The following is a 20,000-nucleotide window of genomic DNA, read 5'->3' as shown; positions in this document are numbered from 1 at the left end:
GTCTCTGTCTTTTGCACACACACACACACACACGCGCACACACGCACACACACACACACTTTTTCGATAGTTGATAGCTACTGCTATGTGCGATACTGCTGTGTTTGGCCACTAGTATGAAAGCCCATTACAACATACCTAATTTCAAAATATCTGCTGGGCTCAGACAGTTTTCAGGCAATGTGCCTGAATTCAGGCAGCGGACAGGGCGAGTGAAAGTTTGAAATATCTTAACCGCTATAACAGCAAGGTGTCTGGCTTTAATCCCTATATCCGTGTACTTTTCAGCATAGTCATTGTAAGCCACTTGTGCAGTGAGCACGTTTTGAGGAACAATACACACTCCCTCTTGAAATCTGTGTTTTTCAAATTTGTTTTGTTGCTGAATGAAAACCGCTGTGTTACTGAAATCATAGGCTCTTTGTTACTGAGAAGCAAACATTCTCTCCTGTGTAGGCTGCTTGTTCAGTGGTTAAATCATGTTTCATTGCTTCCCTGTAAATCTGAGACTCTCTATGTACATTTACAGAGCTATAATTGGATACAAATTAAACAGTAATTAATTATTTGTTTTGTTTGTCTTCCTCAGGGAAGTGGTTGTCGGAGGTGAGTTGCCACACCCCTTTGCGCTGACGCTGTTTGAGGGCACGCTCTTCTGGACGGACTGGACGACGCATTCGGTGCACTCCTGCAACAAACTCACGGGGGACGACCGCCGGGAGATCCACTCCAACATTTTCTCCCCCATGGACATCCACGTCTTCAGCCAAAAGAGGCAACCGACAGGTACGGGGCCCTGGGTTAATGCCTTTTGTCACACACCGCTGTTGAGCCCTATGGAGGTGTTGTGGGCCTAATTCAGCAAGACCCTGATGAAGGAAGGTGCCTGCGTGATAACCCCAGTGAAATGCTCATGACTGCTGATCTGATCTGTGTCTCTGCCATTCTGTTTTCTGCTCCACAAAGGTTTATTTTTTTAAACCTGTTTTGTTATTTTAACACCCTTTCCTCGGAAAAGGAAATGCCACCTTCATACGTTGGCATGCAAGCTTTTTTGCGCACATGCCAAAGACAACTATGAGAGTCAGCCCAAGATATTTGTTGGACTACTAATCACTTAATTAAAAAAAATAGCAGATGACGCACAAAAAGATACAGGAAACATGGTATACATTGTTTTGTGTCTTTATTGGTTTTTTTTTATTATTGTTATCTAGTTTTGTTTTCTTTATTTTCTTTGCTGCTCCTAGGCTCTCACAGCCGTGCTACAGCAAAGCCGAGTAGTCCACTAGTCCACTCCAACAAAAAGATTGAGCAGAATGAGCCTCCGTATTTATTAAGCATTCTCTCAGAAGCGAAGGCCAGGCATATAGTGGCGATCAATAACTCTCCCGCTTGTCCAAGAGAGCAGACTTCCACCAACTTTAGAGGGCAAAATAGCAGATCTGGTTTTCTAACTCCTCACCGTTAGCAATCGATCATCCAAAGAAAGCACTCTAGCCCTGCACAATCACAGTGGGTTTGCTTTTTTTTCCTCCCCTTTGCTCATATGGGAAAGCCAGACCTGTGTGTAGTATTGAATGTTCCTTGGCCTTTTGATTTATTCATACATTGATTTGTTTACCGCTCCCCCCCCCCCCCCCTCCCTGGCCTGGTGTTTTAAGCAAAAAAAGTGGGGGGGAAAAGTGAAAATCATTCTCCGCTTTGCAGACAGCGTGTGTCATAGTAGAAGTTTCTAGAAAAAGACGCCGCTATTGCTGCCGGTGCTGGTGCTGGTGCTGGTGCGGCCACCCTTTGGCCTCTCCGTGCAGCAGCAGCAGCAGCAGCACAATGGAGCCTCCTGTTCTGCTGTCCTCTTGTGTGAATGCGGAGAATTTCTCATGGCTGGGAGAAGAGCCTGGGATTGGGTCACCGCCTGGCCTGCAGCACACCTCTCTCGGTTCCTCCCTCCCTCCCTCGCTCGCTCGCTCGCTCGCTCTCTCTCTCTCACTCGTCTTGTTATTTTGCCCTCTCGCTAGCGCTCTCACCTCACTCTCACCATACCTGCGTCTGGCTCTTTCTCTGTTCCTTTTCCGACTGGTATCTCCCCTCTCTCTCGCCCCCTCCTCCTCCCAATCCCTCTTTCTCTATTCCTCTCTCTCTTTCTCTCTCTTTCTCTCCCCCTCTCTCTCTCTGTCTCTCTCTCTCTCTCTCTCTCTCTCTCTCTCTCTCTCTCTCTCTCTTTCTTTCTCTCTCCCTCTCTCCCCTCCCCGCTGTGCCTTTCTCTTTGCACTACTCCCGGTCTGTTATTCCATCTCCTCTCCTTTCTGATTCTGCCTTCTTGTCTGCCAGTCTGTCTCTGTGTCCCTTGGGTGGGAGTCAGGTGAGCGCTCTGCCTCTTATGAACCCCCCACCCCCCCCACCCCCCTCTCCTCCACTCTCTGACTGGCATATCAGATGGCAGACGGTGACAATCACACACTCTATTTGAGTTGAGTTGATTTCAAAAGCGGAGATGTGCCAGGCTTTCTCCATCAGACCTACGAGTCGAGTTATCTACTTTGCCTCATCCCATAATATGCTCTTTCCACATGCTAATAATATTGGCGGGGGGGGGGGGGGTTCTTATGTGTTGTCTCTACAGCGATGGTTGGTTTTGATTGTGTTCAGATTGTTGTTTGTCTGGAGTATATGGATAATTCTCTCTCTCTCTCTCTCTCTCTCTCTCTCTCTCTCTCTCTCTCTCTCTCTCTCTCTCTCTCTCTCTCTCTCTCTCTCTCTCTCTCTCTCTCTCTCTCGTCGGTGGTGGTCAACAGTGCCGACCCCCTGCTCGGTGAAGAACGGAGGTTGCTCCCACCTGTGCCTGCTCTCTCCCATCAAGCCCTTCTACCAGTGTGCCTGCCCCACCGGAGTCCAGCTGCTGGACGACAAGAAGGAGTGCCGAGACGGTAAGGTCCCCTGGACACGGAACACGTGACCGTAGTATTTAGTTGCAGGAATGGTGATTTTATTTTAATTTTCGGGTGGGTTGAAATAGTTTTGGATGGAGAGGGAACATCTATTTTAAAGTGGACTGTGGTTCAAAAAAAGGCTTGATGGTCTTCCAGGAAACCACTATATATGTTACTCACCAGAGATATACCATTTTCGAGTGTCTAAAATGATTCATGGACTATTTCAGGAGTCTTGTACTTGACTGAAATGAGTACAGTTGTACAGTCAGTAAGCCACCCTTTCTGCCCCACCCCAAGTGTCCCAACGCTCCACCAGCCTCCTTGAATAAGCTTATCAGCCTCAAATACCCCCTCAGCCAGGGTTACCCCGGGGTCTGAGGTTTTTGTGGTGTGGTGTGCTAACCCTACTGATGTGCGCAGAAAACTGGCGATCGGAGGACTCGTAGAGTTATTTTGATCACAAAGCACTTGCTTCGGGGTCCAATAATAATCCCACAGCTAACCGCACTACCCTCAGAACAATAACAGTTCATTTTTTTTCCTAGTCCGTTCGTTCTTTCTCCACGCCTCTGTTGTATTATTCAGTGTTTCCAATCACAAATTTGTTTGCTTTCCCCCCCGTTTTTCTGTTAGAGATTAGTGGAGGTTGTAATGTGCGCGCTCCACTCAGTGCCTTAATGCCTTCTGCTCTGTAAGCTGCTTCGGAAGTGTGGCTCTGGAAGCAGAGCGTGCTGGAGAAATCCCTGTTTGGGATTGGGACACGGGATGAGGGGAAAAAGGCAGAGGCCTCCCCAGAAAAGTGCCTCACTGGAAAAAGAGCGCTCACAATCACATTTAAAAAAAAAAAAAAAAAAAATGTATTTTGGCCTTTTCCTTCCTTTTTTTCTAAAGCTAAATGCAAGACATCAGCCAAAAAAGTCTGGCACTTGTCATTTTCTTCAGGTTTATCCACTTCCCAATCATGAGGGTACACACACTTTTTTTTTTTTGTTCCCTTCTCTTCATATAAGTTTCAAGAAGGCCTTCACTGTGTTCTGTTAACTTTTGCTTGCTTTGTGATGGTGGTTAATCACTCGTCAGTGCTCTGTTTGGCTAAATTGTTTACCTTCTGAGTGGTGTCGCTGTCTCCTACATACGCAGTAGCTATAGAAGGGAGGGATGGAAGCAGTCATTTGGTTAACCTTACTTAAACTGTTGTAGGATCTTAAATGGCCCTTCGAGAGATGTTTTGAACTCCCAACGTTTGTATATGCAAATGTCTACACGGGCTTTTGTGCAGCGCAGTTTGTTTTTGGACCGAGTTCAAAGGAGGACGCTTTGTTCTGTTGAATTGGAAACACAGGCAAGGAGAAATACTGTAGTCTGAAAAGAGGCTCTACTCTCTTCCCTCCCCGCCTCTCCCTCTCTTTTGCTCTCCCGTACTAACTCTGTTTTTCTAGCACCCCCCTCTGCCAACCCCATCTTCCTTTTTGTCTCTCTCTCTCTCTCTCTCTCTCTCTCTCTCTCTCTCTCTCTCTCTCTCTCTCTCTGCGTTCTCCACCCCCCCCCCCCCCTCCCTCGCCTCTGTGCGCTCAGCCGATGTGTACAGCCGAAGGTGCTGTGGACTGACCTGTGGTCGCCATGGAAACGCCTCTCATTGAGATAGCTGTGTGATTCACAGCCTTGACTATTCCATCAACCCCCATCACCACCAGCAGCAACATCCCCTCCCCCTTCTCCCCAATGCCTTGTTCTTCCTCACTTGCGCTAGCACACTCTCTCACTCCCCTTTCTCTCTCTCTGTCTTTCTCTCTCTCTCTCACTCTCACTCTCACTCTCTCTCTCTCGCTCACTCTCACTCTCTTTTGCTTTTTCTCTCTCTCTCTCTGTCTCTCTCTGTGTTTCTTTCTCTTTCTCTCAGTCCAATCTCTCTTCCCCTCTTGTTCTCTCCCTCACTCCCTCTAGACTGACCCCCACCCCCATCTCTGGCCCGTTCTTTTTATTTATATTTTTCTGCTTCATTTCCCCCAGTCAACAGATTGCCGGGGGAGAGAGGGCAGGGAGGCTTTGTTAGGGAGAGGGATCACATGCTCCCCCTGTGGACAATGCCCTCTTTCTCTGCCCAGCTTTTCACCGTCTCCCATGGCTTTGGGTGGAGGGACGAGGAGGGGGACTAGGGGTAGTTCTCACTGCCCCCCCCCCCCCCCCCCCCTCCTCCTTGGCGCGCTCCGTGCCACCAGGGGTTTCGGCCAAGGTGTGCCCCGAGGGGTAAAATGGTTGTACTGGGGATTTTGACGGGTGTTCTCTTGCCTGCATCCTCTTTTTAGTCAGGCTACCACTCGCTTATTTCCTGCCCTCACTAAAATACCCCTCAAACCATCCATCACGTGCTACATTAGACCTCCCCATCCCCATACAAGCCGGTCCCATAAGGCCAAATAAGTCTTTGAGTCTTGGCAGGGTGCTAATTTGTCAAACCCTGTGTGTAGCATTCATGCGAGCAATGGCCAACCACGCCTCTGTGACCCTTCCTACACCCCAGAGTGTCTGAATGTATGGATCCCAAGAGTGTCTGAATGTATGGATCCCAAGAGTGTCTGAATGTATGGATCCCAAGAGTGTCTGAATGTATGGATCCCAAGAGTGTCTGAATGTATGGATCCCAAGAGTGTCTGAATGTATGGATCCCATAGTGTCTGAATATATGGATCCCAGTGTCGGAATGTATGGATTCCAGAGAGGCTGAATATATGGGTCCCAGAGTGTCTGAATGTATGGATTCCTGAAAGGCAGAATGTATGGGTCCCATAGTGGGTGAATGTACAGAAGGTCTCATGCATCCTGAGGCCATGGGGGATTTCAGTAATACTGTATGGCCCACCATATATATATATATATATATATATATAGATATAGATTTTTTTTTTTTATCCTACTAGGATGGTTAGCCCATGAAAATATGACGTTATGTGTTGCACACCTCTGGTACAGCATAGACACATAGTAGTTGCTGACTTGGGTTTTGGCTCAAAAAAAGAAAGAAAAATTAGCTCTAAAAACTCCAAACCCCGAGCAAAACGAGTCCCTCTTCAAGGGGCTCTCAGATGTGTTGAGAGGGCCACCAGCCGAGTTTGTGTGTGTGTGTGTGTGTGTGCGTGCATGTAGGGGTGGGTGGGTTTTTTGTGGGGGGGGGGGGGGACCAGTCGCTTTTGTTTGTCTGGGAAGTCTTAACTAGATGGAGGCCTATAGGGGAATGCACATCTCACTGAATAGGGGGGAGAGAAAGAGAGGAGGAGGAGGATGAGGAGGAGTGATGGGTGGAGGCAACGCGGGATGAGTGAGGAGGGGGAGCTTACGGCCATGCTTGACTGTTCAAAGCAAAGCCTCTGATTGATCTTTCACAATTGAGGTGTTTTTTTTTTGTTTCTGGGACGGGGGGTGGGTAGCGGTATGAGGGGGCAGGACCATCCGCTCCTAGGAACATGGGCAGACAAATGAGTTTCTTTTCTTGTTTCTTCTCTAGACCTCTTTGCCGGTCGGAGTTGAAGTGAGCGAGGAGGGAGGACACACACACACACACACACACACTGTTTTTCAGGGATTTGGGGAATAGAAGGCTGAACTGTTTGACTACAGCAGATTTACTCCGATTCGTTCTCGGGAGATGTTTAGATTTGAGGCCGAGTAAGAATGGTCTAAACAATAACAGTCTCTTGGTTGGGCTTTTTAAACGACAAGGATTTGGTCTTTGTGCAACCCGATACCCACTACCTGGGCCTTTGGTGTCCGCACCTGCTATAAAGTTACAGTTGTCCCTCTTCCAACTCTGTTAGTCGTCATTGACTTGCTTTGGGCTAGTTCTCTGAAGTGAACATTGGGACCAAACAAACCTCTTGTGCTCTGTTGTCAATATAGGCCTACTTGCTTGAGGCTGTGTTTGCGTGGCACAGGTGCTATTGTTGCAGTGTAGTTGTTGTGGAGCAAAGAAAGGATTAAAAACTTTAGATTATTGGAAACAAATAGTTTGGATTTCTCTTCTGAAGAAGTTATGAAGTCCTGTGCTTTCTGGGGCAGAAAAATGTTAATATTAACCAAGAGAAAGTCTGAGAAGGTTAGTTTTTTTTGTGGTGTTCACATCCATAAGCACAGGCAGTTTGATGCAAAAAAGATATGCTGAACTTGAAGAGCTCTCGTACTATCAACTTTCTGCGCAACTTTTAATCTCATCTATCATCTATAACCTCTCAAGCAAGAATTCTTGCCATGTGAACCAAATGACCTTTATGACTTTTAGAATAAAATACACATACCAAGGCTCGAACGTTTCCGCTGAGTGAAAGGGCAATCAGTCGTTTCATCAGTTCAGAATCCGGTCAAACTGGTGTTTCAAAATACCCCGTCGGGAGTTGGCCAGGATGGCCGTGTTTTTATAGCCGTTTTTCTCACAACGTCCTTCGCCCACAGGTGCCACCCAGCTCCTCCTCCTGGCACGGCGCACCGACCTGCGGCAGATCTCCCTGGACACGCCAGACTTCACCGACATCATCATGCCCGCCGAGGACATCCGCCACGCCATCGCCATCGACTACGACCCCATCGAGGGCTACGTGTACTGGACGGACGACGAGGTGCGTGCCATCCGGCGGTCCTACCTGGACGGCAGCGACGCGCAGCTGGTGGTCACCTCGCAGGTGAGCCACCCGGACGGCATCGCCGTGGACTGGGTCGCCCGCAACCTGTACTGGACCGACACCGGCACCGACCGCATCGAGGTGACCCGCCTGAACGGCACCATGCGCAAGATCCTGATCTCCGAGGACCTGGACGAGCCCAGAGCCATTGTGCTGGATCCAGTGGCAGGGTAAGCCTTTAGCGCTAGCATCTTCCCTGAAGTTGCATGCACATTGCCAGCGATTCACACAGTGTTTTTTTTTTTGGTCAAATTTTATTTGTGTAAATCACAATAAAAAAACAAATACACAAATACAGTTAACACTTAAGACAAAAAACTCCACAAACAAAAATAAAATAAAATAAAATAAATATAAAATCATACATTACACAGAAAAAGTCCACATAGTAGTAGTCTTCACACAGTGTTTTGCACAGCAATGTGTATTTCACCGGTGATTGCTCATAACCATAAACACAAAGTCATTCAGTGGATGCTTTTGACCAAAGCAATTTACAATGGCAGCAATAAAAAGTACATCAACATAAAAATGAAGTTTGTGGTTGTGATACGGTAGACTGGCTAAACCCAGCCGGATCTGCCGACAATTGACTTTCGCCCTGCTGCTCAGGCTGGAATCTTCCACATTTTTCTATCCTACTTCCGTTACAAATCTGCGGGGATTAATCACAAACTGGCTTATTCACCTGGCACACCTTGATCGTTGGTCTGATTGATTGAAGGACTCTCTAAATGCGCACAGAGTCATTTGAACTATGCCCATTGATCACGCCTCTCATGCAGTAGAAAATACAGAGCAGACTCCCCAGACGAATGTTCAATCTTAAAAGATTGAACTTGGTCTGCTGATAGCTTAGCTAATAAAAGAAAATGTACTTATGAATAGACTATATAGACAATAGATCAACTTTACTGCGCTTGAATTCTTCACCTGCACACCTGTGCAAGAGCACGTTGGCAGTGTAGACCCGCTCAGGACCGGTGTGTTAAAGTAGACGTGCTCAAGACCGGTGTGTTAAAGTAGACGTGCTCAAGACCGATGTGTTACAGTAGACGTGCTCAGGACCGATGTGTTAAAGTAGAGGTGCTCAAGACCGGTGTGTTAAAGTAGACGTGCTCAAGACCGGCGTGTTAAAGTAGACGTGCTCAAGACCGGCGTGTTAAAGTAGACGTGCTCAAGACCGGCGTGTTAAAGTAGACGTGCTCAAGACCGGCGTGTTAAAGTAGACGTGCTCAGGACCGGTGTGTTAAAGTAGACGTGCTCAAGACCGATGTGTTAAAGTAGACGTGCTCAAGACCGGCGTGTTAAAGTAGACGTGCTCAAGACCGATGTGTTAAAGTAGAGGTGCTCAAGACCGGCGTGTTAAAGTAGACGTGCTCAAGACCGGCGTGTTAAAGTAGACGTGCTCAAGACCGATGTGTTAAAGTAGAGGTGCTCAAGACCGGCGTGTTAAAGTAGACGTGCTCAAGACCGGCGTGTTAAAGTAGACGTGCTCAAGACCGGCGTGTTAAAGTAGACGTGCTCAAGACCGGCGTGTTAAAGTAGACGTGCTCAAGACCGGCGTGTTAAAGTAGACGTGCTCAAGACCGGCGTGTTAAAGTAGACGTGCTCAGGACCGGTGTGTTAAAGTAGACGTGCTCAAGACCGATGTGTTAAAGTAGACGTGCTCAAGACCGGCGCTCAAGACCGGCGTGTTAAAGTAGAGGTGCTCAAGACCGGCGTGTTAAAGTAGACGTGCTCAAGACCGGCGTGTTAAAGTAGACGTGCTCAAGACCGATGTGTTAAAGTAGAGGTGCTCAAGACCGATGTGTTAAAGTAGAGGTGCTCAAGACCGATGTGTTAAAGTAGACGTGCTCAAGACCGGCGTGTTAAAGTAGACGTGCTCAAGACCGGCGTGTTAAAGTAGACGTGCTCAAGACCGGCGTGTTAAAGTAGACGTGCTCAAGACCGGCGTGTTAAAGTAGACGTGCTCAAGACCGGCGTGTTAAAGTAGACGTGCTCAAGACCGGCGTGTTAAAGTAGACGTGCTCAAGACCGGCGTGTTAAAGTAGACGTGCTCAAGACCGGCGTGTTAAAGTAGAGGTGCTCAAGACCGGTGTGTTACAGTAGACGTGCTCAGGACTCTGAGAGCTCATGGTGGTACTGGGTCTGAGCAGCATCTGTGCTAATTCATCTGCTCAGCTTCTTCGCGCCGTTTCACGCTCCGTAGAGGAGGCAGAGGGCCAGGAGGGAGGGAGGGAGGGAGGGATGGATGGAGAAAAAGAAAAGAGGGAAGGGTAGCTGTAAGTCAAACCACAACCTTTGCGTGCCTCAGATGCTGTTTATATAGGAAGTGAGGTCACCACATTTGCACTGCCGACCTCCCTGCCAAAGCCAAGGCGGGCAGGCGTGGCGTGGCGTGCGTGTGTGTGTGTGTGTGTGTGTGTGTGTGTGTGTGTGTGTGTGTGTGTGTGTGTGTGTGTGTGTGTGTGTGTGTGTGTGTGTGTGTGTGTGTGTGTGTGTGTGTGTGTGTGTGTGTGTGTGTGTGTGTGTGTGTGTGTGTGTGTGTGTGTGTGTGTGTGTGTGTGTGTGTGTGTGTGTGTGTGTGTGTGTGTGTGTGTGCGCGCCTGTTCATGGGTGCGTGCGTGGGAGCATGTGTGAGCACATGTGAGCGGCGATGATTGTAATAAGCGGGTCCCCCTCTAAAAGAGCCCAACCCAGCCATCTGCCCTCAGCTGTAACGAGTAGAGGGGCGGAGAATAGCTCATGCCCTCCCCCCAACAAACACACACACACACACTCTCATACACACACTCTCACACACACACTCTCTCTCACACACACACACACATCCCTTAGTCTCTCACCTGTCTTAACTGTAGGAACGTGCACAGTCCATCATCATCATCATCATCGTCGTCGTGCACATCTGCTGCCGCTGGGCCAAAGGCACGAGGCGCGCACGCCGCACGCGCTGAGGTTTTGTTCTGTGGGAGCGCCCGCCGTTGCGGTGACCTCACCGCGCCGTCACACAGAGGGCATCTTTGTGCCCTCTCCGGCTGAGGGGGCCGCCGATGACTCAGAGCCGAGGAGCGCCAGGCTTTTGTCATCGAGCACCTCCTCCTCCGCCGTCGTAGCATGCCCCCTGTTTTTCTTTTTGGTGTTTTTTTCTTCTTCCCTCCTTCCTCCGGGCAGATGGCCCGTCACTCAGCGGCCGTGACTCATCCGTGAGTAGCCGTGCGGAGCACGCGGCTCCCGTGCGGGGCGGAGAAGGGCCACCTGCGCTTGTGCGACGAGTCAGAGGTCGCCGCGAACTCTTGCTCGACGCGCTGGTTGGTTTTTATGCCTCAGTTGGCTGGCACAGCTGAAGTTCGTTAGGAATCGTTTGTCTTGCCTTGACTTGACCTGAAAGAGGGAAAGTGTAGAACCCTTTCTGTTTCGTTCTTCCCCTTTTCTACTTTTATGACGAATCAATGAAGATGAGTTGCTCGCCCCAAACTTCACCCAAAACAACTCCACTACTTACACCCTGTTCATCTCTGCGGAAGGTGTTCTGTTATTTGATGCCAGAAACAGGGTTGCATACAGTAATTTCCCGCATATATTAATATATAAGTTAAGGCGAGACACGGCAGGTGAAAATACTGTTTTTGTGACCTCCGGTCAATTTCGAGATTTTGAGCTAGTTTGCTACTTTAGCATGTATTCTACCACCCTACTACAACAACAAAGTCCGATTTGCACATTTAAGTGTTTATTTCACGAACTTTTGTCTACTCGCGCCTGTATATTTCTCCTAATTTTACCAAAAGTTCCCATTCTAAAGTGTCATGTACTACCGTGATCGTGATCCAAATCATATCGTGTTTGATACCATTTGAAAGCCCTACTTCTCCTACAAGACGCTATGCTATCCAAATATGGGCATTTCCTTTGTATTAGCAACCAATCGCGAAAGTTCAAAGACGAGTCTAAGCTGAGAACGCATTTCATTGGCTGTGTTTCAAGGCTGTTTTCTCAAAACGAGTTTTCCCCCACACGCCATGCAAAGGATCTCCACTTCTGCAGCACCTACATACACCAAACTTTCCAGTCTTATTCCTAACTATATTAGGAAGATATTTACCGAGGGATTTGTTGATATAGCATTCTTGGCATGATTTACATGACTTTTTATGCCTAAAAATAGGGCGAAAATCCACTTTTTAAGCCAATTGGCAGTATTTTCTGATTTACTGGAAAACAAAAGAAGATATTCATAATCCCCTCTGTAAATGTTTTTTTATTTGATATATTAACACAACAAAAAAATAATTTTCAACCTGGCTTTTTCCAATGGTCAGATCCTTCGCATCAAAATATATGCAAATTAGCGCATATTTAATGAGATATAGCATAATTAGCATATTTAAACATTAAATTAAAGAACACTTGCAATACATTTTATTCTCCTATTTATGTGAGTATTCAACTGGTAAAGTTTCATGAAGATATCTTTAAGTTTAAAATTTTCCCCTATTCACCTGGGGTGTCTCGCCTTAAAAGAAACAAAACCACATTAACACCATATTACTTGCCCCCCTGTATTAACCTCATAGCTGAAGAAATTTTGCAAAATCAATGTATAAGCCGCGGCTAATAGTCGGGAAATTACGGTATATCTAACAAACATCTCTCTTATCACCTCTCTCATGATTTTTGTGTTTCTTGTTCCTCTCTCTCTCGTGCAGGTACATGTACTGGACTGACTGGGGGGAGATCCCGAAGATCGAGCGGGCGGCCCTGGACGGCACGGAGCGGGTGGTGATGGTCAACACCTCCCTGGGCTGGCCCAACGGCTTGGCGCTGGACTACGACGAGAAGAAGGTGTACTGGGGCGACGCCAAGACGGACAAGATCGAGGTGAGCGTCTCTCTGGTCTGACGACGGTGCTTTTAATGCACGCTGTCCGCAAATAAATGGAGAATTTATGGTGTCCCTCAGCACCGGGGTGTTGTGGTATCTCCTTCAGCTGGTGCCGTGAGTGTGGCGGTGTGTAGAGTGTGTGTCTGCAATCCCACCGTGTTTGCGGGTGCGGGAGAAACAGATGATTCAAATTAAATATAAGAGCGTGAGATAACAATATAGAAATTATTAAAGTAGTGTAGCCTTTCATGAGACAAGGCAAAGCTGAACATCCCTCCGGCAGATCCTGCGGCCTTTAGCGGACAGGAGCGGGACACAATGATACAGATGCAGGCGGGAGCGGGACTCAAAATTACCCATTATTGTGGGACCGAGCGGACACGGAACTGACATCTGTCCCGCGCAGACCTCTAGCGGTGTGTTGGTGTGTTGGTGAGTGTGGAGGTGTGTTGGTGAGTGTGGAGGTGTGTTGGTGAGTGTGGAGGTGTGTTTGGTGAGTGTGGTGGTGTGTTGGTGAGTGTGTTTGGTGAGTGTGGAGGTGTGTTGGTGAGTGTGGAGGTGTGTTGGTGAGTGTGGAGGTGTGTTGGTGAGTGTGGAGGTGTGTTGGTGAGTGTGGAGGTGTGTTTGGTGAGTGTGGTGGTGTGCTGGTGAGTGTGATGGTAGTGTCTTCATGAGTGTGTTGGCGGTGTGTTTGGTGAGTGTGGTGGTGTGTTTGTGAGTGTGTTGGCGGTGTGTTCGAGTTTGATCCTGGAAGCACCGCTTGAAGGAGATTCAATCAGCAGGAAGAGCTTGAGTGCATCAGCCCACCAACTGTCTGCCCCCCCCCCCCCCACACACACACACACACACACACACACACACACACACACGTACACACTCTCAAGCCAGATCCCTGCAGTCTGCTCTTTATGTGTGTGTGTGTGTGTATGTGTGTGTGTTTACCAGTGCCTTGTCTCATTAGTAGATGCTCGGGGTGTGTGTGTGGGGTGGTGGTGTGTGGTGTGCTGCTAGCAGCGCTGATAATCTGCTCTGATAATGCGGCGGTGGGATGCGGGGGGCCTTTGTGTGTTGGGGGTGTGTGTGTGTGTGCGTGTGGGGGGTTTATCCGCCGGCCCACGGCAGGCCCACGCTGTGCCACCGCCAACGGCCCCACACTCCATGCCAGTCCCCTGCCAGCCGAGGAGCTCCCGCTCTCTCTTCCTCTCTCTCTCCCTCTCTCGCTCTTGCTCTCGTCCTTTCTCTCTCTCTCTCTTGCACTCTCTCTCCCTCTCTCGCTCTTGCTCTCATCCTTTCTCTCTCTTTTTGCCTCAGTCTCTCGTTTGCTCTCTCTTAATCTCTCTCCCCCTCTTTCTCTCTCTCCCTTTCTCTCTCACTCTCTCACAGAGACACACACACACACGCGCTTGCAGCCCAGCAGCTCCGAGGCTCTTCTCCTGCCTGGCAGTCTGTCTCACTGGCACGCCTCACTGGAGGGAGCCTGTGTGTGTGTGTGTGTGTGTGTGTGTGTGGCTAGTTTTCTAGGTATGGCTCTATGGGGGATTTTTTTAAAATATTATTTCTCATGTATTAGTTTTCATATTTACATTAAATCAGAATGTTTCAGTGATGTTGATAGTCCCTATGGCCAGTTTGTTTTTACAGCTGACCACGTCCCAGTTGAACCTTTCGACAGAGTTTTAAACAAGTTGTGCATTGTTATAGGCAGCCTTGTATCTTGGCGCAATGTCTGCGTCTTGTACAATGTAGGTAGTATTGTTTATGAGCTCATACAGATGTAAGGTCCCATGTGTGGGTTAGAGGAGGTTTATGGGCGCCTAGCTGTATTTTCAAGCAGTATTTTCTTTGAGACCTGAATGCTCAGAAGAAGAAAAAAAATGCCCTTGTGTTAATCGGATCCAGCCTGAAACAGAACTTTAGGGGGAACAAGGTACTTTTTTTCTTTCTCTTTTTTTTTCCTTCCCCCCGGAGTTTGACACTTGCCAATCAAAATAAGGCAGCGATTAGTTCCTGCGCTTGTCTGTCAATATGGAACATTTCATTTTCCCCAGCGCCGCGGCCCGAGCGACAAGGCCCACATCAGCCCCCCCACCCCGCCTACCCCTCCTACTGGTCCGACATCAAAGGCTGGCAGCCTCCGCGGAAACTCGATAGCCTAAAGTTCGGCACTTTGAGAGGTGCTGACAGTCGGTGCGCCGAGCAAAATTAGAGCTCTCTGTCCGTGCCGGACCCCAGATGCCTTAGCAGGGGGCAGGGGGGCAGGAGGTGGAGGAGGAGGGTGGCGGCTGGGTGGGCCTCTCACCTCCACGAGGAGGCTTCTCTTTGCAGCTAAGGCACCTACCGCAGCTAATCTCCGCAGATCCCCCGGACCACTTAACACGCCGAGGAAACAGAAAAGGCTGCTTCTTTTTCTCCTCGCCCTCCTTCTCTCTCGTGGGCTTTCGCGAACGGGGCGAACGGGGCGAACGGGGCGAACGGGGCGGGGGCCTTTCTCTCGGAGCTCCTGCTGGCATGGCGGCGACGTCTCACGTTGGCGTAACGACACGTCCGGTCGTTGCCCACTTCAGATGAGCGGTTACAGTCGCTCTAATAGGCTTGATGTTTCTTCCCTCCTTCTTTCTCCTCCCCCTCTTCCTCCTCCTCCTCTTCTTCATCATCTCCCTCTCATTTGCCTTCCTCTCAGTCTCCCTTCAAGCCTATTTGCTTTTGCCCCCTAGCTTGGAGTTTGTGTCCCTTAAGATGAGAGCGGGGTGGAAGAGAGAGAGAGGGGGGGGGGGAGACGAGCTGCCTTGTTTTCTTTCTTTTCATCTCCGGTAGTTGTTGGGACAGCCCTGGTGTTTTGTGCTCAGGCAGTGTCTGAGCGGGCCCTTTCTTTCTGGGGGCTCTGCACACACACACACACACACACACACACACACACACACACACACACACACACACACACACACACACACAGGCAGTGTTTTGCGGCTGCAGCCCACATCTGGTTCAGATTGCGGCCTCCACTCCAGCTGCGGTCGACACTGTTTAGAATAGCCCCAGAATTCGAAACCCACACCACACTGTGGTCGCAGCTCCCAAACCAGTGGAGACCTTTTGGCTGAGGCCATTTCGCCGTGGATGGAAACTTCATTTTTAAATATATACACTTGTGTGTGTATGTGTGTCAGTCTATTGTGCCTGTGTGTGTTTGAATATTGTGTGTGTGTGTGTGTGTGTGTTTAAACATGTGTATGTGTGTGCTTGCGTGCATACCTACTGGGTGTGTGTGTATGTGTGTGCGTGTGTTTGCGTGCATACCTACAGTAAGTGTGAGCAGTTCAGAGGGATGAAAAATGGGGAGCTCTAAAGAGGGAGGCTGCTGTACCACACTCACTCTTTCTCCCTGTGTACGTTCTTCTCCTCCACTCTTTCCATCGTCTCTGTAAACGACCCCAGGGATCTGCTTTTCATGTGTGACTGCTTCCTCATCCCCTCATTTGTCCCTGTCCTGCAGGACTTGTTGCATACCGTTTTTGAACATGTTTTGTGTTTTCCCAAAGTCTGTATACTCAAGGATTCTTTCTCCCCCCCCCCCCCTTTCCATGGACTTAAACCAGGCAAGGGCTGGAAACAATAAGGCCAATAGAGTAAAAATAAAGTTTGAAATGAACTCCAGAAATCTTGGAAGAGAATGTTTTGGAGTATGTGGAACCCTGGCAGCTCCACAGAGAAGGTAAAGGAGTCACACAAGCTCAAGGGTTTTGCCGTTTTTTTCCCTCTTCTGTGAGGTTTTGAAAGAAATAAATAATCTAAAGTAGGGGAACAGCTCAGAACTCAGTGACTCAGCCTCTCTACTGTTTGCTCAGAGTCCTTTGGCACCTTTTAAAACTACGAACGGGTTTCTTTTTCGGCCCATAATGCATTGCATGTGTTCCCAGTGGCCTAACCCCCCCCCCCCCCCCTCCCCCTCCTTCCTCCAGTCCTCCCGTCCTCCCAGTCCAAGGTGTTTCAGTGGTCATTAACGTCACAGCCCACATGCGTTCATTAACTGTAATGAGGTCACTTCCTTAGCAGATGTTTTAAAGATTTCATTGGAGATCTACTTTTTTTTATTTTTTATTTTTTTAAATCAAATATCCTCCCCTTCACAATGCACTCAGAACAGTTAAACACATATTCCTGTATTTGTCCTGGATGGAGAAATGCATACATAGCCCCCCCCCCCCCCCCCTTCTTTCTCTTTTTCCTTTCTTTTTTTTTTTCTTTCTCTCTTTCATGAAAGGCGGAAGGCAGAGTGAATGTCCACAGCGAGGCTCAAATGGGGTGCAAAGAGCGGGCCGGCACCGCCTCCCCAAACTGGGCGTGCAGAGGAATCCAAATGGCTGGCTTCAATGGGATGACAATAAACTGTGTGTGTGTTTGTGTGTTTTGAAGGGCACACACATGCGTGCACACACCCTCACACACAAACACAAACAGTCACACACATACACATACACACGAGAAGTCAAGAGTGTGGCCAACTGTGTGTGTGTGTGTGTGTGTGTGTGTGTGTGTGTGTAGCCGGCAATGTGGCGGCCATATGCGTCCCTGTTTGTTTGCTCCTGCTGCTGCTTCTAATTAAAGACGGTGCAACACGCTGCCAGATCGCCATGACACGCTCTCATTCTCACTCACTCACTCACTCACCAAGTCTCTCTCTCCCTCTCTCTCCCTCTCTCTCTCCCTCTCTGTGTCTCCTTCATCTAATTCACCAAGTCTCTCTCTCCCTTCTCAATCACCCCCCCCATCCTCTTCCCATCTCCCCAAGTACTATCACACACACGCACACACACACTCACTCACCAAGTCTCTCACCCTCTGTGTCTCTTCCATCTAATTCACCAAGTCTCTCTCTCCCTCTCTGTGTCTCTTCCATCTAATTCACCAAGTCTCTCCCTTCTCAATTACCCCCCCCATCCTCTTCCCATCTCCCCAAGTACTAACTAGCACACACACACACACACACACACATATGCACAGCCCAAACGGTACTGATGAGTACAGCGACCAGAGCTTCTCCAGAGCTGCTCAGCCAGAGCCCTCTGAAACGGCAGCAGTGCCTATGGAGCGCGGTGTGCTGTTCACCATGGCTGTGGGCTATTAATCATTGCAGCCCAGCTCCCTGAGATACTCTGTGTGTTTAAGTATGCCACAGCACAGCACAGCACAGCACAGCACAGCACAGCACAGCACAGCACAGCACAGCACAGCACAGCACAGCACAGCACAGCACAGCACAGCACTCTGCCAGAGAAGACAAGACTGAGTGTTTGGAAACAGTGGGGACTGCACCAGTGTGTTATTTGTTGGGGCTGGGTACAGCGGAGAGAGCAGTGAAGTGGGATGGTTGGATGGGGGGGTAAAGATGGGCTATATTATAGCTGCTATTACTTGGTGTTGCTAATGTTGGAGCCATGGCGCGTCCAAACAACCGGTGGGAACATTTGGAAGTGTTGGGCCATGACTCGAGTTGGTTCTCGTTCTCTCTTCCTCTTTCGTAGTTATTTTGTCTCTCTGTCCTCGTTGTTCACCCCGTATTGCTGTAATTCAACAGGAACCAGACTAAAGTTCAGTGACTAGATGGTCTTTTCTGCGATGACTCACACTTCGAGTATAAACATCCATGTTTTCTTTCCCATGTCCCTGCTACTATGAATAAAAGCACCTTCTAAAGGACCTTGTAATCTACTGGTTTGCTGAAATGAGGGAAACGCATAATCTGTAGTACAGTCACTTTACGCACAAAAAACACCCCCAAAAAAACATCTAAATGGATGTACAGTATGTTTTGTGGAGTCTCGTCCTGACTAACGTGGCGTGGCGTTCCTGTCTGGTCACTCTCAGGTGATGAGAGATTATGTTGCCGCACACTCAGTCTCGATCTCAAGTTTATTGACACCAACATTTCTCTGAGAAACCTTGAAAAAGGCCAACTGGCCGAAACGTCGGTGTCAATAAACTTGAGATCGAGACTGAGTGTGCGGCAACATAATCTTTTTCTATACGTTTCGTTCCGTGCCAGCACCTCTAAGGGTGTGCAATTTTTTTCATTTTTTCTTATTTTCACTCTCAGGTGATGAACATGGACGGCAGCGGGCGGCGGATCCTGGTGGAGGACAAGCTGCCGCACATCTTCGGCTTCACGCTGCTGGGCGACTGGATCTACTGGACGGACTGGCAGCGGCGCAGCATCGAGCGCGTGCAGAAGCACACGGCCGAGCGCGAGACCATCATCGACCAGCTGCCCGACCTCATGGGCCTCAAGGCCACCTACGTGCACGAGACCTTCGGTGAGCAGCATGGCCTCTTGGGAGATTGTGCTGTGTGTCTGTGTTTTTCCACTATTGAAATCTAGTAGGCACCCTCTTAGGAGGTGTGTTTTTTTTGTGTGTGTGTGTGTCTCCACTCATGAAACCTATTAGGCACCCTCTTAGGAGGGGTGTGTGTGTATTTCCACTCATGATTTCTAATTATTTCTGGCATGTCTTCATGTACAGGAGCCTATCAGTAAAATCATCCCAGCCAATGTGTAAGAGAAACGGGAGTAGGAGTATTTTTTTAGCATAATGAGGATTAAACCTATTATTCTGCCCGCCAGTGCATATTTTAATGAAATAAATGATAAAAAAAAAAAACGCTTTGATCAGTTCCAGATCAGCTTTGATCAGGCAAAATGTGATTCCGTAGATCCAGGAATACTTAACTGTGTAGGCTTAGCCACAGCGTGGACTGGAGGCTGTGAGGCGAGCAGCGTGCTGGAGAAGCGGTGTGATCGCGCGGCCAGCGCGGTGTTCCGTGGTGCTCGTGGTGCGGGCCGGACTCATTGAAGTAGCAGGGGTCGCCCGGGCGGACAGCGAGGGGGCAGGCAGTGAAGGGAAACGGGGATCACCAGCCGTTAATAATTGAACGCTGAACCCTGTTCCATGTGGGTGTTGCTCCAACTGTGTGTTTTTTTGGGGGGAGGTTGGTTTTTTTACTGTACATCTCTGTCCTGGTGAGTTTCTGTCTTTCAATGCCGTGTTTCCCAACCCCCTCATCCTCTCTATTTCTTTTCTCTCCCTCTACCTCTCTCTCTCTACCTCCCCCTCTATCTCCCATTCTCTCTCTTTTCTCCCTCCTCTATCTCACTCTCTCTCCTCTCCTCTCCCCAATCCCTCCATTCCTTCTCTCTCTCTACCTCCCGCTCTATCTTCCATTCTCTCTCTCTTCTCCCTCCTCTATCACTCTCTTTCTCTCCACTCCTCTCCACATCCCTCCATTCCTTCTCTCTCTCTCTCTCTCTCTCTCTCTCTCTCTTTTCTCTCTCCTCTCTCCTCTATCTCTCTCTCTCTCTCTCTCGCTCCTCTCTCCATCCCTCCATTCCTTCTCTCTCTCTCTTCTCCCTCCTCTATCACTCTCTCTCTTTCTCTCCTCCCCCCTTCCCCATCCGTCTCCGTCCTCAGGTACGAACGCGTGCGCCGACAACAACGGCGGCTGCAGCCACCTGTGC

The 20,000-nt window shown here is 49.0% G+C and overlaps 1 protein-coding gene across 2 annotated transcripts in view; it reads left to right on the top strand.

Annotated features, from left to right (window-relative positions):
* Window positions 1–20,000, top strand: part of lrp6 (low density lipoprotein receptor-related protein 6) — a 75,531-nt gene that overhangs the window by 27,040 nt on the left and 28,491 nt on the right. For both annotated transcript variants that reach the window (XM_062517795.1, XM_062517794.1), the window contains exons 4-9: window positions 590–786; window positions 2,796–2,927; window positions 7,377–7,773; window positions 12,316–12,487; window positions 18,585–18,801; window positions 19,954–20,000. The exon at window positions 19,954–20,000 is cut by the window's right edge and continues 243 nt beyond it. In XM_062517795.1, coding sequence (XP_062373779.1) covers window positions 590–786; window positions 2,796–2,927; window positions 7,377–7,773; window positions 12,316–12,487; window positions 18,585–18,801; window positions 19,954–20,000 — 1,162 coding nt within the window. The remainder of the gene's footprint in view (window positions 1–589; window positions 787–2,795; window positions 2,928–7,376; window positions 7,774–12,315; window positions 12,488–18,584; window positions 18,802–19,953) is intronic.

This window comes from Sardina pilchardus, chromosome 17 (genome assembly GCF_963854185.1).
Source record: "Sardina pilchardus chromosome 17, fSarPil1.1, whole genome shotgun sequence".
NCBI lineage: Eukaryota > Metazoa > Chordata > Actinopteri > Clupeiformes > Clupeidae > Sardina > Sardina pilchardus.
This window is presented reverse-complemented; position numbering and strand designations above follow the sequence as displayed.